Consider the following 19291-nt stretch of genomic DNA (forward strand, 5'->3'; position numbering starts at 1 on the left):
CCGCACCCGCGTCGACGACGCGGGTGCGGCACCCTGCTAGCCGAATCCCTGTGACATAGCACAGAAGTGAATCAATAGCTGGGTGGAAGAAAGTTGAAGGGATAGAGTAGGTGTACCTATATCTACTCCAGCTTTATCCATCACTGTTTATATGGTGATCTTCTATAATCATAGCAATACCACTATAAACATGAAAGCTTCAAAAGTAGCCTTATTTTAATGCCTCTAAACATCCAATGAGGTCATCTTTTGTTTTATTTCTTGGAAGAGGTTTCATATTTTGAGAAGAAAACACTTGAAGTGAAAAAGATTTGTAGGATGCATTGCTAAATGTGATTACTTAGTTGTGTAAGGTTCCTCATTGCACGCTTCTGTTTCCTACAGGAACTTGCAGTGTCTAAAATTTTGTTGCTTTCTTTTCAGGGAATGCATGTATGCCTGGTGACACTAATTTCAAGGTATGCCATGGTTCTGTGATCTATTTCGTACAGACAATGCTTTTATATGATATGGCTTTTCTTTAATTGCTTCAATCAGGATATTTGGAAGGTGTGGCGAGAAGACAGTCAATCTTCCTGTACTTGGTGAAGTTTTGGTTCTGTCTGTTGTTGTTTTACCACTTTGTTCTGCATTTGCTATATTCTGGGCTGCAAACCAGCATGCATCTTATGCCTGGATTGGACAAGACACCTTAGTAAGCATTTCCTATTAATATTTTACTTTTATTTACACATTTTATTTCCTGATATAGTTGAATTGCACTACACCATTTTGTTGGACATATGGCTGTAAATAATTGGAGCAATCAACAAATCAGCCAAGGTCCAATTCAGCCATCCGAGGAATTGGGAACAAGATCTCTAAAAATAGTCTTATTTTTAGTGGCAGAAGAAAAATATCATTTAGAAATGTTAGAAATAAGATATACCAAATTTTTTTCTGAATCATATATGGACAAACTTGTTTAGAACAATTCTTAGAGAGCAATTTGATTGATATGTGATGATTTTGGACCTAACCCAGTTAGATATGCAGCTAAATAACGCCAGCCATACTGATCCTATCCAATTTTTTACTGGCTTATAGGGCTTATATCATCAGTATTAATTGTACATAGATGGCTATGAGGCACATAGATTTTACTAATATCACTAAAATTACCTACTGGCAGGGTGTTTCTCTGATGATAACTGTTTTACAAGTGGCCCGTTTACCTAACATCAAGGTAAATTATTTCCTATGATCTTTTATCTTCTTTTTTATTTTTTCCTTTTATTACTCATAATTTTTTTGATTTCACATGTTTATTCCTCTTTCAGGTTGCTTCAGTACTTTTGAGCTGTGCTTTCATCTATGATATTTTCTGGGTCTTCATATCACCACTTATATTCCATGAAAGTGTAATGATTGCGGTAAGTTAAACTCACATGCCATTACTAGTTTGGTCACTTCCTGTTTGGCTTCTTGTTCAACATCTTCACTGGTATGAATGATGGACAAGGGTTTGAGTGTTTGTAACCATTTCTTTGCATCTACATAATTATCATTGTATATGATGTAAAGTACCAATCGATTTTCTAAAACTTGACATATAATCAGTTTGGACCAACACCAACTTTATATAAATCAAGATGGTCACTATGTTCCTTTTTTAAGGAATAAATGTTCACTATAATGGACAACCTGCAAAATTTGTCTAACTACAAAAATTCAGAATTCGATTTCCCTTTGAAAATTAAATAACTTGACATTTGGCTATAACAAAGTTGGAATATTGTGAAAATACAAAATTTTAGAAGTAGAAATCCATCCTGATTAAACAGTTGACAGATCCATTTGATGCTGACCTTCACCTTCTCGTCTTCTTTTTCTCTAGGTTGTCCTTTCTTTGATAGAAACATTTTGAAAGATTCATTTCTAATTTTGGTGCAAAAAATCATTCAAATGTTGACAACAATAATCTTTGGGTTAGCTCCCAACAGACCACAACTACTTAATTCTATTTGTTCATTCCTGCTGGAGTTACTTATAGTGCCAGTTTCCAAATGCAAATGAGCTCTCTTGGTCACAAATTAAAAATAATAATTTCTGGAATTAAATATCATTATTTACTATTTAAAAAATGATAATGTTAGCATTGTAAGTAAATAAGGGGTCGGGTAGGGTCAAGCAACCCAACTCGGCATGGTGGGCTTGGGCCATTCGTAGGGCATTAGTGGGTCTTGGATCAGACAGAGGGATGGGTTAGAGTTCCATGGTCTGGATCCATTAGGGTAAGAAGCCTCTTAATAATGAAACTTAGGAAAAGAGGAGAGGTTAGCGAATTGTAATGGCAGCCATTTGGAGGTCTTTCTCCCTCGAATGAGAAGTTATTGAGTCTCTCTCTCTATATCTATCTATCTATCTATCTATCTATATATATATATCATTCTCTCTTTTCCCTAACTCATTTGATTGGGAGTAGAGTTGTTAGGTGAGGAATTGTGGTCGGCACCTAACAGAGGTATCCGAGCCGGTTTGGGGAAACCATGACCGTAAAGGAATTGGAGGCCCTCAGGTGAAGACATCGGGCAATGCAAACTGAGATGCGATCAGAGTTCCAACAAATGTGAGGCCATTCAGCAACTCTTCGAAAAAATGCAGGGTCCCCAAATAACAAACACACCGTCATCGACCATGAGCTCTAGAGATATCAAAGGAGACCCGAGCCAAGGAGGAGCTAGGCTTGAGTTCCCAAAATTTATGGGGGAAGATCTGATGAGTTGGGCCTTCAAGGCCGATCAGTTCTTCAGAGTCCAAAACACGCCAGAGGAGCATAAGGTAACCTACACATCCATTTATTTTGAAGGGGAATCCATACACTGGTATATCTGGCTTGAGGGCCAGACGGGGAAGCCCTCATGTGTACAATTGATTAAGGCGATGATGGTTCGATTTGGACCATCCGCTTATTGCGATTTTAACATCTCTTTGTCCAAAATTAGACAAACGGGTTCTGTTCACGATTTTCAAGCAGAATTCAAGAGAGTGAGAAATATGGTGATTGGTTGGCCACCCCACGCCCTAATTTGGGCCTTCATAGGGGGTTTGAAAGATGAAATAAGAGTGGAGGTACAAGGGGTGAGACATCAACCCTTGTTAGAGTGTTTTGATTTGGCAAGGATAGTAGAAGAGAAGCCGAGTATAGGCATTGGTCGAAGTTGGTGAAGCTCGAACAATTGTGGTCATTCAGTAACCAGGAGCAAGGCTAGAGGTAGTGTTGGGGAACCCCCTGGCACCACATTAAGCAAGGGGAAATCAGGGGCTGCCATGGCGCAGAATCTTTCTAATGTGCAGGTCATTCGCATTACTCCCGATCAGATGTCAGATCAAAGGCGAAAAGGCCTCTGTTAACAATGCGAGGAAAAATGGAGCCCGACACACAACTGAAGATGTATTTGATGGATGAAGTGGAAGAATCTAGGGAACAAGAGAATCAAGAATTCAAGGAGCAAGAATTTGAAGAATCCCCTGAGATTTCTCTTCATGCCTTGTCAGGCATGTCAATTCCGCAGTTGTTGCACGTACAAGGCAGAATTAAGGTCACGGTGTTGGTCCTGATCGACACAGGCTCAACTCATAACTTCATCCGCAACCAAACTATCAAGAGGACCGTTCAACCACAACCATCCTTCAAGGTTTTAATGGGTGATGGAAGAAGGATAAATTTAGAGCTGGAGATGCAAGAGCGGCTATTTCACATTGTGTTTCATGTGCTTCCCATGCATGGGATTGATATAGTCCTTGGTATGCAATGGCTCAAAGGAGTAGGGTACGTTACCTGGGACTTCGCGGCCATGACTATGCAATTTATGTATTAAGGGGGATGCATGGAAATTAAGGCAGATTCAGAGACTCAATCTCGTTTATCTGAATGGGAACAAATGACCAAGTTCATGAGGGGAAGCCCTCAGATTTTTGTATTACAAGTTGAGCAGCCGGACCAGAATGAATCAGAATCTGAATATCCCTTGGAGGTGCAACAGATCTTGACTGAATTTGAAGTGGTCTTTCAAGAACCACATGGAATGCAGCCTATGCTCCGTCATGACGACCAGATACCTGTTATAGCAAGGGCCAAGCTAGCTAATAAATGGCCTTATAGGTACACACAGGTGCATAAGAAAGTCATTGAAGAAATGGCGAATCAGATGCTCCATTCAGGGATAATTAGACCCAGTCGAAGTCCATTTTCATCGTCCGTCATCTTGGTTAAAAAGGAGGATGGAAGTTGGAGGTTTTACGTCGATTATACAGTGCTGAACAAGATCGCGATCAAAGATAAATATCCAATTCCTATCCTGGACGAGCTTCTTGATGAGCTGAACAGTGCCAAGTTCTTTTTCAAGCTTGATTTGCGCTCGGGATACCATCAAATCTGAATGAATTCGGGTGACATACACAAGGCTGCCTTCCAAACACATGATGGGCGCTACGAATTTTTGGTAATGCCCTTCGGACTCACTAATTCCCCCTCTACATTCCAAGGTCTAATGAATGACGTGTTCTGACCGTTGCACAAATTTATTTTGGTATTTTTGGATGACATACTCATATATATCAAGGATTATATTGTTAACTTATGAATATATATATCACACAGACTCGGCTAGGGAGGTGCCGCACCCGAGTCGACACGCCCCGACATGGGTGCGGACACGGGTGTGTCCTCAGACACAGCCCGGACTAGGTCAACGTCGAGTCAGACTCGGTCAATGAGTCGAGGCCGCTTGTTTTGGACTTGGTCAACGAGTTGAGGCCGAGTCTGAGTCCGACCTTGTTTTGGACTCGGTCAACATTGACTGAGTCCAAAAATGTCCATTTTTAGGGCAAAAAATAAAAAAAAAAGATCCTTTTATATTTTTTTAAAAAAAATAATATATATATAGTATGAGTCTCACTGCCGGTCCCAAGCCCGGATAAAGGAGGAGGGTTGCGGTAGGTCAGTGACAGCTAGCATAAAAACTTAGTCATACCCTATGAATATGAACCAATATGAGAATTTCGTTGGGGCGTTCCCTACTGAGCGACACGCTGTACTCTATAGGCCCGGAGGCAATGATAAATGGGCAAGGGTTGCTAGGTCATCGCCCGGAAGCGACGCGTCACACCGGCGCCCGGGTGTGGTGTCAAATAGGCAAGGGTTCCCTCACTTTGTTGGACGGGTGGGGGTAAAAAAGTTAGTCCAAGACCATAAAATTAGGTTAGCCACTTGGAACATAGGGTCTTTAACTGGTAAGTTGGTAGAGTTAGTAGATGCTATGTGTAGGAGAAAGATTTATATTTTATGTCTACAAGAGACCAAATGGGTAGGTGAGATGGCAAAAGTGATAGAACCATGGGGATATAAGATTTGGTATACAGGAATAAATAGAAATAGGAATAAAGTAGGGATTGTTATGAGTCGTGAGTTTATAGATAATGTAGTTGAGGTCCGTAGGAAGGGTGATAGGATTTTACTTATTAAATTAGTATTAGGTACGAATATTATTAATATTATTAGTGTTTATGCACCTCAAGTAGGTTTAGATGATTCCATTAAGCGTCAATTTTGGAAAGATTTAGATGGAGTAGTACAAGGGATATCTTATGGAGAAAAGCTTTTCATCGGCGGTGACCTTAATGGACATGTAGGCATTAGTAGGGATGAATTTGAGAGTATCCATAGAGGCTATGGTATAGGAGAAAGAAACGAAAGTGGAGAAAGGATTTTAGCTTTTGGTTTGTCCTATGATATGATCTTAGCAAACACTTGGTTTAGGAAGAGGGAGTCTCACCTAGTAACATTTAAAAGTGGGGTTAACACGAGTCAGATAGATTTTTTCCTACTTAGAAAGAGAGATAGGGGTTGTTGCATCGATTGTAAGGTTATACCGGAAGAAAGTGTAGCTACACAACATAGAGTCTTAATTTTAGATCTTAGAATTAGACAATGCCGCAAAAGGGATAGACATAGGATAGATCCTAGAATTAAGTGGTGGGCACTAAAAGGAGCTAAATAAGAAATGTTTGTAGAGCAGGTAGTTAAGGAAGTTAATTGGTGTCTCGAGGAGGATTCAGAATTAATGTGGAATAAGATAACGGGTGGCATGAGAAAGGTGGCTAAGGAGGTATTGGGTGAGTCTAAAGGTGGTGCATCGCTAGGTAAGGATACATCATGGTGGAACGAGGATGTCAAATTAGCTATTAAGGTTAAAAGAGAGTGTTATAGAAATCTAAGTAAGAGTCGTGATAATGAGAATTTGGAGAAGTATATGATAGCAAAGAAGGAAGCTAAAAAAGTAGTTCGAAACGCGAGACATAAGGTATATATGGAGGTTTATGACAAGTTAGATACCAAAGAGGGCGAGAAAGATATTTATAGGCTTGCAAAGATGAGAGATATGAAATCGAGGGATCTGGGTATCGTCAGATGTATCAATGATGAAACACAAAGGGTTTTAGTTAAAGATGAGGAGACTAAGGAGAGATGAAAAGATTATTTTGATAAGCTATTTAATGGAAGTAATGCTCATGATCTTGGAGACTTGTCCATTCCTTTTCATGAGATAAATCGTGACTTCATGTGCAAGATTTAAAAGAAAGAAATTACAGAGGCTTTAAAGAAAATGAAATCAGGAAGGGCAGTTGGCCCAGATGGTATACCTATCGAGGCTTGGAAATGCTTTGTAGAGAAAGGTTTAGAATGGTTGACAAATCTTTTTAACAAGATTTGGCGGACAAATAAGATGCCTAATGAGTGGAGGAAGAGTACTTTGGTGCCTCTATATAAGAATAAGGGTGATATACAAGATTGCACAAACTATCGTGGTATAAAACTCATGAGTCATATTATGAAACTTTGGGAGAGGGTGATTGAGTCTAGGTTGATGAAGGTTGTCATGATATTGGAGAATCAATTTGGTTTTATGCCTGAAAGATCAACTATGGAAGCTATACATCTTCTTAGACAACTTGTTGAGAGAAATAGAGAGAGGAACAAAGATTTGCATATGGTTTTTATTGATTTGGAGAAGGCATACGATAGAGTACCTAGGGACATTCTCTGGTGGACAATGATGAAGAAAGGGTGTTTCTCTTAAGTACATTAGTATAATTAAGGATATGTATGAAGGAGTAGTAACCAATGTTCGCACTTGTGGAGGGGTGACAACCAATTTTCCTATAACGGTTGGGTTACATCAAGGATCTGCTTTAAGCCCTTTCCTATTTGCTATAGTGATGGATGAGCTTACGAGATCAATTCAAGAAAATGTGTCGTGGTGTATGTTGTTTGCTGATGATATTGTTTTGATTGATGAGTCTAGAGTTGGGGTTAATGCTAAGTTAGAATTATGGAGACAGACATTGGAATCAAGAGGTTTTAAGCTGAGTAAGAGTAAGACAGAATATATGGAATGTCTGTTTAGTAAGCAACAAAGTAGTGATGGGAGTGTAGTGAAGCTTGGTGAGCAAGAAATACCTGTGGATGATTGTTTTAAATATTTGGGATCTATCATTCAAAAGTATGGAGAAATTGATGGAGATGTAAATCATAGGATAAAGGTTGGGTGGATGAAATGGAAAAGTGCAACTGGAGTGTTGTGCGATCGTAGAATGCCATTGCGGTTGAAGGGAAAGTTTTATAGGATGACTATTAGGCCCGCTTTACTATATGGTACGGAATGTTAGGCTGCCAAGAGATGATATTCAAAAAATGAGTGTAGCTGAGATGCGTATGCTTAGATGGATGTGTGGAAATACAATAAAAGATAAGATTCAGAACGAGGAGATTGTGAAAGTATCTCCAACAAGATACTAATATCAAGACTTTAATATTCTTGATATTGAACCCACCACGAAAGCACAATAAGAACACTTGTGCACAAAAAGCACAACCCACAAATAACTCACAAATGCACAAAGGCATAAAAAATAATGAAATCAATTTATTGAGAACTTGGGCTTTGACTCAAAGCCATGAGAAAATACAAAGGGGAGCGCCCCTATTTATAACACCACAAGTGGGGCCTTGGAGGGGCTCCACCCATAGTCGTTCGAGCGCCTCCAACGGTCACAAATGTGACCGTTGGAGAGGGCCCAACGACTATGTTGGTGGGCCCCCCAAGGTACCTTTTTGGTACACATACAACAAGAAATGAAAAAAACAAAAATAAAAAATAAAAATAATTACAATCACATTCGTAAAGTGAATGTGCGCAAAAAGAGAGGAAAAGACTAAACTACCCTTATGACTAAACAAATAGAAATATATATTTTATATATATATTTGAGTAGATACATATACATATATATTAATATATGTATATGTATTACCATATATATATAAAATATATATATTACATTATATGATTATGTACATAATTTAACAACCCCTCTCAAACTTAGGGCAGGATGACCGAGAGTTTGCTAAGAAGGAAGTTGAAGCGCGGAGCACACAAGGTTTTAGTGAAGAAGTCCGCTAACTGATACTCGGACGTGACATATGGAAGGTCAATGATTCCTTGGAGATACGCCTCCCGAACATAGTGACAGTCCATCTCTATATGTTTGGTCCGCTCATGAAAAGTGTGATTTTTAGCAATATAAATTGCACTTTTGTTGTCACAGCAAAGCTTGGTAGGCCCTTCAATTTTGATTCCCATATCTTCCAGCAATTGATGAATCCAAACAATTTCCATGGTAGTAGTCGCCATGGCACGATATTCAGCTTCAGTTGATGATAGAGATACCTTTTGCTGCTTCTTGCATCTCCATGGGATCAATGAGTCCCCTAAGAATACACAAAAACCAGTGGTGGAGTGACGGTTATTTGGGTCTCCTCCCCAATCAGAGTCAGTATAAGCAATTAATTTTAACTCAGAAAAGGAAGACAGAAAAACTCCCTTATTAATAGTGTGCTTTAGGTATCTCACGACACGCAAGATAGCACCCATGTGAACAGAAGTTGGTGCATGCTGAAATTGACTTGCCGTATGCACCGCATGTGAGATATCTGGTCTGGTGATACTTAGATACATCAACGAGCCTACTAGTTGCCTGTAGGGAGTAGGATCGGAGAGAGGAACACCATCATCAATCTTCATTTTTGCTCCTACTATAGCAGGAGTTTCACAAACTTTATCATCTGTAATACCTGACCTGTCAATAATCTCAGATGCAAGCTTAGTTTGAGACAAAAAATACCCTCTATGAGAGTATGCAACCTCAATACCCAAAAAATAAGTTAAGAAACCCAAGTCAGACATTTCAAACTTATCCTTTAACATGGACTTTATGCTTTTAATCCCTTTAGAATCACTCCCAGTAATAAGCATGTCATCCACATATAGCAACAGAATAACAATCCCTGCATTAGACTTTCTAACAAACAAAGCAGTATCAGTAAAGCATGATGAAAAACCATTATCTAACATCACAGAGTTAAACCTATCATACCAAGCTTTGGGAGCTTGTTTTAAACCATACAGTGCTTTCCGAAGACGAAGCACTTTCCCTTTAGGATACTCCATTCCAGGAGGAGCATCCATATATACTTCTTCGTTTAGATCTCCGTTTAAAAACGCATTATTAACATCCATCTGATAGATGTTCCATTTATTTATTGAAGCAACGGTTATAAGACATCGGACGGTGACCATCCGAGCAACGGGGGCAAAAGTCTCCTCATAATCAATCCCATATTTTTGACCATATCCTTTTGCAACTAAGCGGGCCTTATATCTCTCAAGAGACCCATCACTCTTAGTTTTGACTTTAAACACCCATCTACACCCTATTGCTTTCTTATCTTTAGGAAGGTCTTGAAACTCCCAGGTTTTTGCTTTCTTTAGGGCTTCAAGTTCATTATTCATAGCAACTATCCATTCTGGGTATTTTCGTGCTTCCTCAAAATCCCTAGGTTCTATGTACGAGTGAATGACGCTTAGACATGCTCTATATTTTGGTGAAAAAGACTTATATGAGATGAACCTAGAAGGGGGTTTTCTTGATCTTTCGGTCCTACGAAGATTTCTTTCACTTGAAGGGGTAGACTCACTATCATATCTTTCGAGGGCACTTCTAAAAGTACTCCTATCTCTATGAGAGTAGGTTATAGGATCTCTATGTGGTTCTTTATTAATGGGTTGATCAGTATGAGTTTCATCATTTTGATTTGTTTCATCATCGCTAGTATCATCATCTTCAGTTAATAAATCAAACAGAAAAGAATAATCTATATTCTCATCATTAGTTTCAAGTTTTTCGAAACCACTAACATTTTCCAAGAAGCTTACATTTCTGGAAACATAAAGTTTATCACTCTTAACATCATAACAGCGAAAACCTTTATGAGTTTCAGAGTAACCAAGAAAGGCACAAGGAATGTCCTTAGGGGAGAGTTTGTCATTTTTATCAGTAAGGACAAAACATTTACATCCAAAAACCCTTAACCTGCTATAATCAGGTTCTTTTTCGTATAATTTTTCAAACGGGGAAATCTTGTTCAAGTTTTTAGATGGAAGTCTATTTATGAGATAGACAGAAGTAAGAGCGGCCTCCGCCCAAAGTTTTTTCGGTATATTTTGAGAAATGAGCAAAGTTCGTGTGGTTTCAATAATATGCCTATGTTTTCGTTCAGCCAACTCATTTTGTTGGGGGTTTTGGGACAAGACTTTTGATGAAGAATTCCATAGTTTTCAAGATAGCTTTTAAATTCATTGGAAAGGTATTCGCCACCCGAATCGGTTCTAAAAATTTTAAAATTTCCATTGAATTGATTTAAAACCATCATATGAAATGTTTTAAAGGTTGAAAAAACTTCATATTTATGTTTAAGAAAATATATCCAACTAAACCTAGTGAAATCATCCACAAAGATAACATAGTAAGAAAAGCCTCCCTTGGATATCACCGGAGCTGGACCCCATACATCGGAGTGAACGATTTCAAAAGGTTTTTTTGTAAACATGGATCTTTAAGGAAAAGGAAGACTTCTCATTTTTCCAAGAATACATTCATTACAAACAAAATTTTCATTACAAAGATGCTTAATAAAAGGCAAATAAGAGATTTTAACAATGTTGGGATGACCCAATCTCTTATGCCATACATGAATATCTTTGTTTTAAGCAACATTACAAAATTGATTCTTGGGAATTTTAAGAAAATCAACATAGTAGAGGTCTCCTCTCCTAGAGCCTTCCCCAATCAATTTCCCAGACTGGCGATCCTGTATCCAACATTTATTAGAAGAGAACTTTATATCGCAACCATAGTCCGAGAGTTGAGAAACGGAAAGTAAATTTAAGTTTAGTTTTGGAATAAGACGAATTTTTGGGATAAAAAAGTCTTGTTTTTCAAAATTGCCCATTCCTTTAATTTCAAGAGGGGTTCCATCCGCGGTTGAGACAAAAGATGGAAGGCGATTTTCAGAATAATTAGAAAGAAAACAATGACTTGGAGTCATATGAAACGAAGCACCAGAATCAAGTAGCCAAGATGTCTTACCAAGAGAGGAAGAAGATGACATGGCGGTTCCAAAAGTGCCTCCTTTGAGAAGGGGTTGAAGAGCATCCATAATTTGATGAAGCGAAAGAGGTTCATTTGATGTTAAAGGCCGTTCCTCCGATTGGGATGCTAAAGCCGCGACGAGGAATTTCTTCCATTTGGGACAATTGGGTTTGATATGTCCTGGTTCTTTACAAAAATGGCAAGTCAATTTGCTATAATCTCTCTTGCCATATCGATCATTTTGCCCTTGATTTTTGAAATGGGGCGGTTTGTAGGTCTTCAAATTATTACCGGGTCTTGACACAGCATTGACCACTTCATAGTCATTTTGAGAAGGTGTAGCAAGAATGCTTGGGTTATTTTTACTAATCCCTATACGGGTTTCCTCACCACTTAGCTTGGTGATGACATCTTCAATAGATGGAGAGGTAAAAGCCGATAGAAGGGAGGACCGAATTTGCTCAAATTCAGGTCTAAGACCATTTAGGAAGTTGAAAAATCGATCTTCCTCAAGTTGTTTGTGCCTTAACTCAATAGCTTCTCCGCTCCATTTTGGTTCGAGCATGGCAAGCTCGTCCCAAATAGATGATAATTCGGCAAAATTTTCCCGAATAGATAAATCATTTTGTTGAAGAGTCAAGGCTTTCTTTTGGAGGTAGTATTTGTGAGACAAGTCCCTTGACGTATACATTTTTTCAAGGTATAACCAAGCTTCGGAGGCCCTTTTAAATTTGATGATGTTGGCATTGATCTTGGTTTCTACGGACGAAAAAATCCAAGACAATATTTTGAAGTTCTTCATTTCCCACTCATCATGCCTTTTGGAATATTCTTCTAAGGCCTTTTGTCTATCTTCTCCTTCAAGAATTTTGATTTCCCCTTTCTCTATAATAGAAAGCTTGGGTTCGGGTTCCGATATGGAACCTTGAACATAACCCCAAAGACCTTTCTCTTTGATATGGGCTTCCATGTTGCCGGCCCAAACATGGTAGTTTGAACCACTAAGTTTAAAACCAAGGGAGAAGTGGGAGTCTTTTTCACCCATTATGGAGAGAAGAAGATGAAAGATAAAGCGTACCTTAGCGGATTTTCAACCTTTTCTTGACAAAAGTTGCTTCTAAAATATTGCCCGGAGCAAATGCTTTACTCAAAAACTTCACTAGCTTGAGGGCACGATTTTCGAGGTGCTTCACAAGAGGCGAGATACACGATCTTCTTTCTTCCAACGAGGCTCTGATACCATGTGAAAGTATCTCCAACAAGATACTAATATCAAGACTTTAATATTCTTGATATTGAACCCACCACGAAAGCACAATAAGAACACTTTAGAACACTTGTGCACAAAAAGCACAACCCACAAATAACTCACAAATGCACAAAAGCATAAAAAATAATGAAATCAATTTATTGAGAACTTGGGCTTTGACTCAAAGCCATGAGAAAATACAAAGGGGAGAGCCCCTATTTATAACACCACAAGAGGGGCCTTGGAGGGGCTCCACCCATAGTCGTTGGAGCCCCTCCAACGGTCACAAATGTGACCGTTGGAGAGGGCCCAACGACTATGTTGGTGGGCCCCCCAAGGTACCTTTTTGGTATACATACAAAAAGAAATGAAAAAAACAAAAATAAAAAATAAAAATAATTACAATCACATCCGTAAAGTGAATGTGCGCAAAAATAGAGGAAAAGACTAAACTACCCTTATGACTAAACAAATAGAAATATATATTTTATATATATATTTGAGTAGATACATATACATATATATTAATATATGTATTACCATATATATATAAAATATATATATTACATTATATGATTATGTACATAATTTAACAGAGATACGTAAGAAGGTAGGCGTTGCACCCATTGAAAATAAGATGAGAGAGAATCGTTTACGGTGGTTTGGACATATTCGGCGAAGGCCTAATGATGCTCCAATTAGAAGGATGGAGAAATGGGAAAATATATTAGTTAAAAGAGGTCGGGGTAGGCCTAGGAAGACTTGGAGGGAAAGGATATGAATGCTTTGAACCTCACCGAGGACATGGCATTGAATAAAAATGATTGGAGGAGAAGGATTCATGTGGAGGACCCAAAATGATTTTCTTTGTTGGTTCATATCACCGACCCCGATTGTTTTGGGATGAAGGCGTAGTTGTTGTTTTTGTTGTTGTAGTCTCAAACATAAGCCCCTGAAAAAAAAAATTATTCTTAAATATTATCATTTAATTCTCTCTCTCAATCTTAAAAGCTAATAAATTCTCATCCACGAGTACCAACACTTTTCATCCACCCAGTTCTCTCTCTTATAAAAGCTAATAAATTTTCATCCACGAGTAGCAACACTTTCTCATCCACCGAGATCTCTCTCTCTCTTTTTCAAATCTGGCTTTGAAAAATTAAAAGCTTTTAATGCTTTTAATTAATGTTATGAATTTTAGCAAAACTGCAAAAGATGTTTAATGCATTTACCAGAACATGCTTTTAGTTAATGCTTTTAATTAATACCTTGATGATGTTTTATTCCCATGGTAGCTAAGTGTAACGACCCCAACTCCTACCTTTGAAAAATGCGGAATTTTTTTTTTCTAAGAGTCGCGGAAAACTTCCCAGAGACCTGGGGTCCCTACAGTTCCTATTTCAGTAGGATAACCATACACCACAAAGCAACTTACATTTATCAATCATAACCAATTCACTGAATTCTTTTATTAATGAATCAATAAGAGTAATATGTTTCATATCAAAAATGAAATATCAAATTGCAGGAAATCAGAAGAACTAAAAGAAAATAACAGTAGAGCCACTCTGTTCGTAAGTGAAGTCGTCTGAAACAATTGTGACCCTCGTATCCCTCAGAAGCGAGTCGACTTCACTGATCACCTGTGCCTGGGAAAAACCAATAAAATAAGAGGGTCAGAAATCCGAAGAATTCTGCGTACAGGTTTCCCTAATGAATCAAATAAGAAAAAGAGCATAAATAAGATCCATGTAATATTTTGAGGAATACGATTATAATCAATTACTAAGTCAATTAACCATTCATGCATAATTAAGCATTTAACAGGAGGGAACACGAAATATGTAACATTGATCACAACTTAATCAATAAGGCAATTAAATGCAAAAGAGCTCAACATCATACAATAATCAACATAAACAACCAAGTGAACAGGTAAACATGCATGAACTAATGTATATCAAGAATATGCATGATTTATGTGTAATGCGTGAACCATTTATTATCTTCCATTTAAGTTTTCCTCTTTCCATATGCATGTCCTATTAAATGCACACATCCTTAAGTTCCTCTTTTTAATTACAGTGGCCCGCGGATACACCAAACGGGTACAATCCCCGAGGTTAAGTAGGGTTCCCGGGGTAGCTTCACACACAATTTGTATTTTGTTACCGGGTTCCAAACTTAGCCCTCGACCGATATCAGGAAACAACACCATCCATCGGAACCTTGGAAAACAGCATCCAAAGTCGGGGACACCAGGGAAAACAGCATCCACTGGCTCCACTTTCTTGGTATACCAAAACAAACTCACAGCTGTGACTAACACACCACTCCCGGGTAAAGTGGCGGATTCTCCCTAAAACCGTGGCCAGGAGAAGAACCTCAATATCGGGTTCAGGGGCAACAAAACGCACACGGAGTTTTTGTATCCTCACGGTTTCCCCTAAACCGCAATATCCAAGATTCCCATGCTAACGCAGGGACATCAAGGAGAAAGTGAATTACACTGTTCTTTATTTTCTTTTATCTAGTTATTAATTCATTTCATTTACATTTGCGAATTTTACATGCAGAATTAATAACATACGCTTGCACATCAGCATGCTAAGCTTTTCACGGGACCACAACCCGTGACAACATAGAACAGTGCGGTAAAACAACAATATCACATTTGATTTGTTGCAATGCATCAAAAACAATTAAAACGGAGAACAACTAGTTCTCGAGGCTCACCCAGCCCCTGATGATCCAATTTATCATCGATGCACCACATGCAAAAACCATGAATAGCATACCACAAAGCATCACTTTTGAATGTTTCACAATGTACATTTATGCATGCCAATTAAAAATGCGCACTAAACAATGATAAGCATATGCATGCATATGAATTCGCAGTCTCATATTTATTGCATGTGTCCCTCGGATTTGCATATTCATGTCAACGACATGATTTCATTGAGTATTTGTATGCATGCTTTCCCTGCAATACACACGTACAACGGCTATGTGCACACTCATACAACCACTCGCATGTAGACATACTTCAATTCCATGTAGACTCATGCATGAGAAAACAACCAAGTGTTACCATTAGTAACGCAGCATAAGCTATCCTACGTATCTTGATCACCATGTAAATGGGCATGAACAAAATACATAAACATAAATCAAGATAGATTTGGTGTCCTAAGATTTCTTTTTATTATGATAAAAATGCACAACCCTTGCACCAAAACTTTTTCCAAGAATTTTGAAGGTTGACAAATAATATGAATATTAGGCATATGGTCTCAGTAGCACTGGTGAACACTGGGCGGCCTGGACCAAGACCATGTTGGCTTACCAAACAGAAGCTTCTAGCACTGGTTACTGGACCAAAAAGAGTTATGTAGAAAAGTCACCCAAAACACGAGTCAACAATTCACCAATCATACACCACAATCTTAGTAAACCATGTACAATCTTTCTAGGACACTGAACTTGGAAACAAATTTTTGCAAAGGTAGTCACATTCATATATATATTGTTCACGAGATAAAGTATAACCAGAACATTTACATATGTTGAACATAAAGTAACATATAACAAGAAACCATTATACACATGTTGGTCATGAGATAAAATATAACCAGGGTAACACTATAAAATCGGTATAACTGTTGTGTGTGTGTGTACAATAATGAGGTAATGATAGGTGCAGCCCCCCTACATAACCAACCGAGCGTGTATGCATATGTTGCAGTCAGACAATCTGGACATATGTTAAGTCTGGTCCCCCAATTAAAATTTGTTTGGCCTACATATAAAGAATGACTATTATGCACTTTACAATTAAATAAGGGTATTTCTACTTACAAGAAAATAACATAACATGATGTATATTAACTGGATGGGTGGACTGTAATGTACAGGTTACATGGTCTAATCTAGCATCCCAAAAACAGACTGGTTTAGACTTCTAGACCCAACAAGCATATCAGAGTATTTGATAAGAGTGAGCATTAGCATACCAAAAAGGTTTTCAGTTTGCAGGCATAATAATCATAACTTCTAAGTTATTATTATTCATCTCTTCACTGACAGCAGCTAAAACAAAACACAGAAATGCAGCCTACTCAAAACAACAGAATATGCAAGACCATAAAAAAAGATCAAGTAATCGATATTATTAATAAAAGACCAGATAACTTGGATCATTACAATATATATATATATATATATGCAGGATAATAAAAATAACACACCCCTTTTTAGTATAGACAAAGCAGAATTTCTAATCCCCATTTCATATCTAAATGAACTGGTCTATTGAAAAATGAATGAATGTAGCCAAAACCATAAAAGATCTGGACAACTTTTGATTTCAGCAAGCACATGTCTAATTATATACTACACAAGGTCATATACATTCCAATAGAATAGACAAACTCTTAAAAGAATTGGGATTCCTAAAATCAGTACCTACGAAAAAACCTTTTATGATATTCAGCATACACATAGAACTAAGGTTTTGCAATGATTTAGTCCACTCATAGGGAGTGTATTGCAAACCCTTACACATCCTTGGAACAAATACCCCACAAAATCACGATAGACCCCACTTATGCTAAACAATACCAAACCAGCCACACAATCTCAACATGTGCAACTCGATTCCTCAAAAAAAAACTGAAAATCAGATTACTAGACTATCGGTCATGGAGAAAACTTCTGCTAGACAAACCTATCAGCCACAAAACTAATTTCGATAGCATCCTCAACCCACCCAATAAGGTACCAGTATAACCCATAGCCTCAAATTTCACAAAACTGACGATTTGGGGTTCCGACGACTCAAACCCCCAAATCTGCCCCTCTAACGATTTTCCTAAAATATTCCATGGAAAACAAAATTTGCACCCTCTTTCCCACTCGAAATCAAGAGGAAAAACCCGTACCTTTTTCGCTGGTTTTCCGGCAATCTTTCCGGCGATCGGAGACTGGAGGCACGGTCGGCTGGGCTGCTCCTTGTTGCTGCCGTGACCTGCGGTGGTTGCAGCCTTCCGGTGATCTACCACCCTCCGGCGCACGCACACAGATCGAAAGAGAGAGGGAAGAGGGAAGAGAGAAACGAGGGAGACGAGGGAGAGACCCCCTCTCCCTTCCCTTTTATCGGCTGATCCCCCCCCCCCCCCCCCTTTTTCCTTGCCGAGATTGGTGGGGATCGGTTACGCCAGCCGACCCCCCCTTCCTTCCTTCCTCTTTAGAAACAGCAGCTCTTCCCCAATTTTTTTAAAAGGCTGCAGCCCGATATAGGGTTTTAAAAACCCTATCGGGTTATGGATCCGGGTCGGGTCCGACCCGGGTCCAAGAGTTCACCTTTTTTTTTTTTATTACTTACCTGCTAAGGGGGAGGCGCGGCCCGGGTCCAGGACTGAGACCCGAGATCCTATCACTATCAGGGCCAATGGATCCTTTGCCGATTTGGGTCTGTGAATTGGATCCATGACTTACTCGAAAATGTGGATCCACAGGTTGGATCCAACTGTGGATCCCTGCACTAACCTTTATTTTTTTTTTCTTTCTTTTTATCTACATATATGATATTAACTATATATATATATATATATTTCCCCTTATGGGTCCTGGATCCGAAATACGGATCCTTAGGCCCATTCGCACATTTCGCATTATTTTATAAATGAAAATTCATGAAAATTTCTGGTTATTACACTAAGACTCGACCGAGTCAATGATAAACGCAGCCGAGTTTGTTTCTAACCCAATTATACTACTATTTTAACTCGGTTAGTTCAGGATCTGAGACAACTCAGAAGAGTCACGAGCCGAGTCCCGGTGTCCAAAATTTATATATATATATATAGGGCCGAGTCCCCTTGTCCAAAATTTTTAAAATTGCGCCGCACCCGTGTCGCACCCGCACCCCCCACCCATGTGACATATATATATATATATATATATATATATATATATATATATATATATATATATATATATATATATATATATATATATATATATATATATATATATATATATATATTTATGAGTTATATCATATATATGTATATATGTAAAGATATATATTTTATTTTTCTGCTTTTGGTTGTAGACTGAAATACCCCTCAGGGGTATTTCAGTTATTTCACATATGTAATTAGGTGTCAGCCCTCTAGGGGCTGACTAGTCTTTTATATTTTTCTGTTTCTGGTTGTAGACTACATTTTGCACATGTAATAGGTGTCAGCCCTCTAGGGGCCTGACTGGTCTTTTATTTTTTTTTTGTCTTTTTCTTGTTATTTTGAAACACAGCTGTTGGGCCAGTCCAACTAGCTGTTGGAGTGGTACCAACGGCTATAATTATAGCCGTTGGGCTGATCAAACAGCTAGTTGGAACATCCCATACATATGCTTTTCTAAGCATATTGCTGAAATACATTGAAATTATTTTTAAGTGTTTTTGCTCTCTTGTAACAGTGAATGTTGTAATGAAACTAGGGTGCC

General features: G+C 38.4%; 1 protein-coding gene across 2 annotated transcripts in view; it reads left to right on the top strand.

Moving 5' to 3' along the window:
* Positions 1-19291, top strand: part of LOC149842984 (signal peptide peptidase-like 2) — a 142189-nt gene that overhangs the window by 91382 nt on the left and 31516 nt on the right. For both annotated transcript variants that reach the window (XM_089999531.1, XM_089999532.1), the window contains 4 exons: positions 424-458; positions 538-694; positions 1172-1225; positions 1320-1412. In XM_089999531.1, the coding sequence (XP_089855657.1) occupies positions 424-458; positions 538-694; positions 1172-1225; positions 1320-1412 (339 nt within the window). The remainder of the gene's footprint in view (positions 1-423; positions 459-537; positions 695-1171; positions 1226-1319; positions 1413-19291) is intronic.

Source organism: Nuphar pumila, chromosome 3 (genome assembly GCF_984573655.1).
Source record: "Nuphar pumila chromosome 3, dmNupPumi1.hap1.1, whole genome shotgun sequence".
NCBI classification, from domain to species: domain Eukaryota; kingdom Viridiplantae; phylum Streptophyta; class Magnoliopsida; order Nymphaeales; family Nymphaeaceae; genus Nuphar; species Nuphar pumila.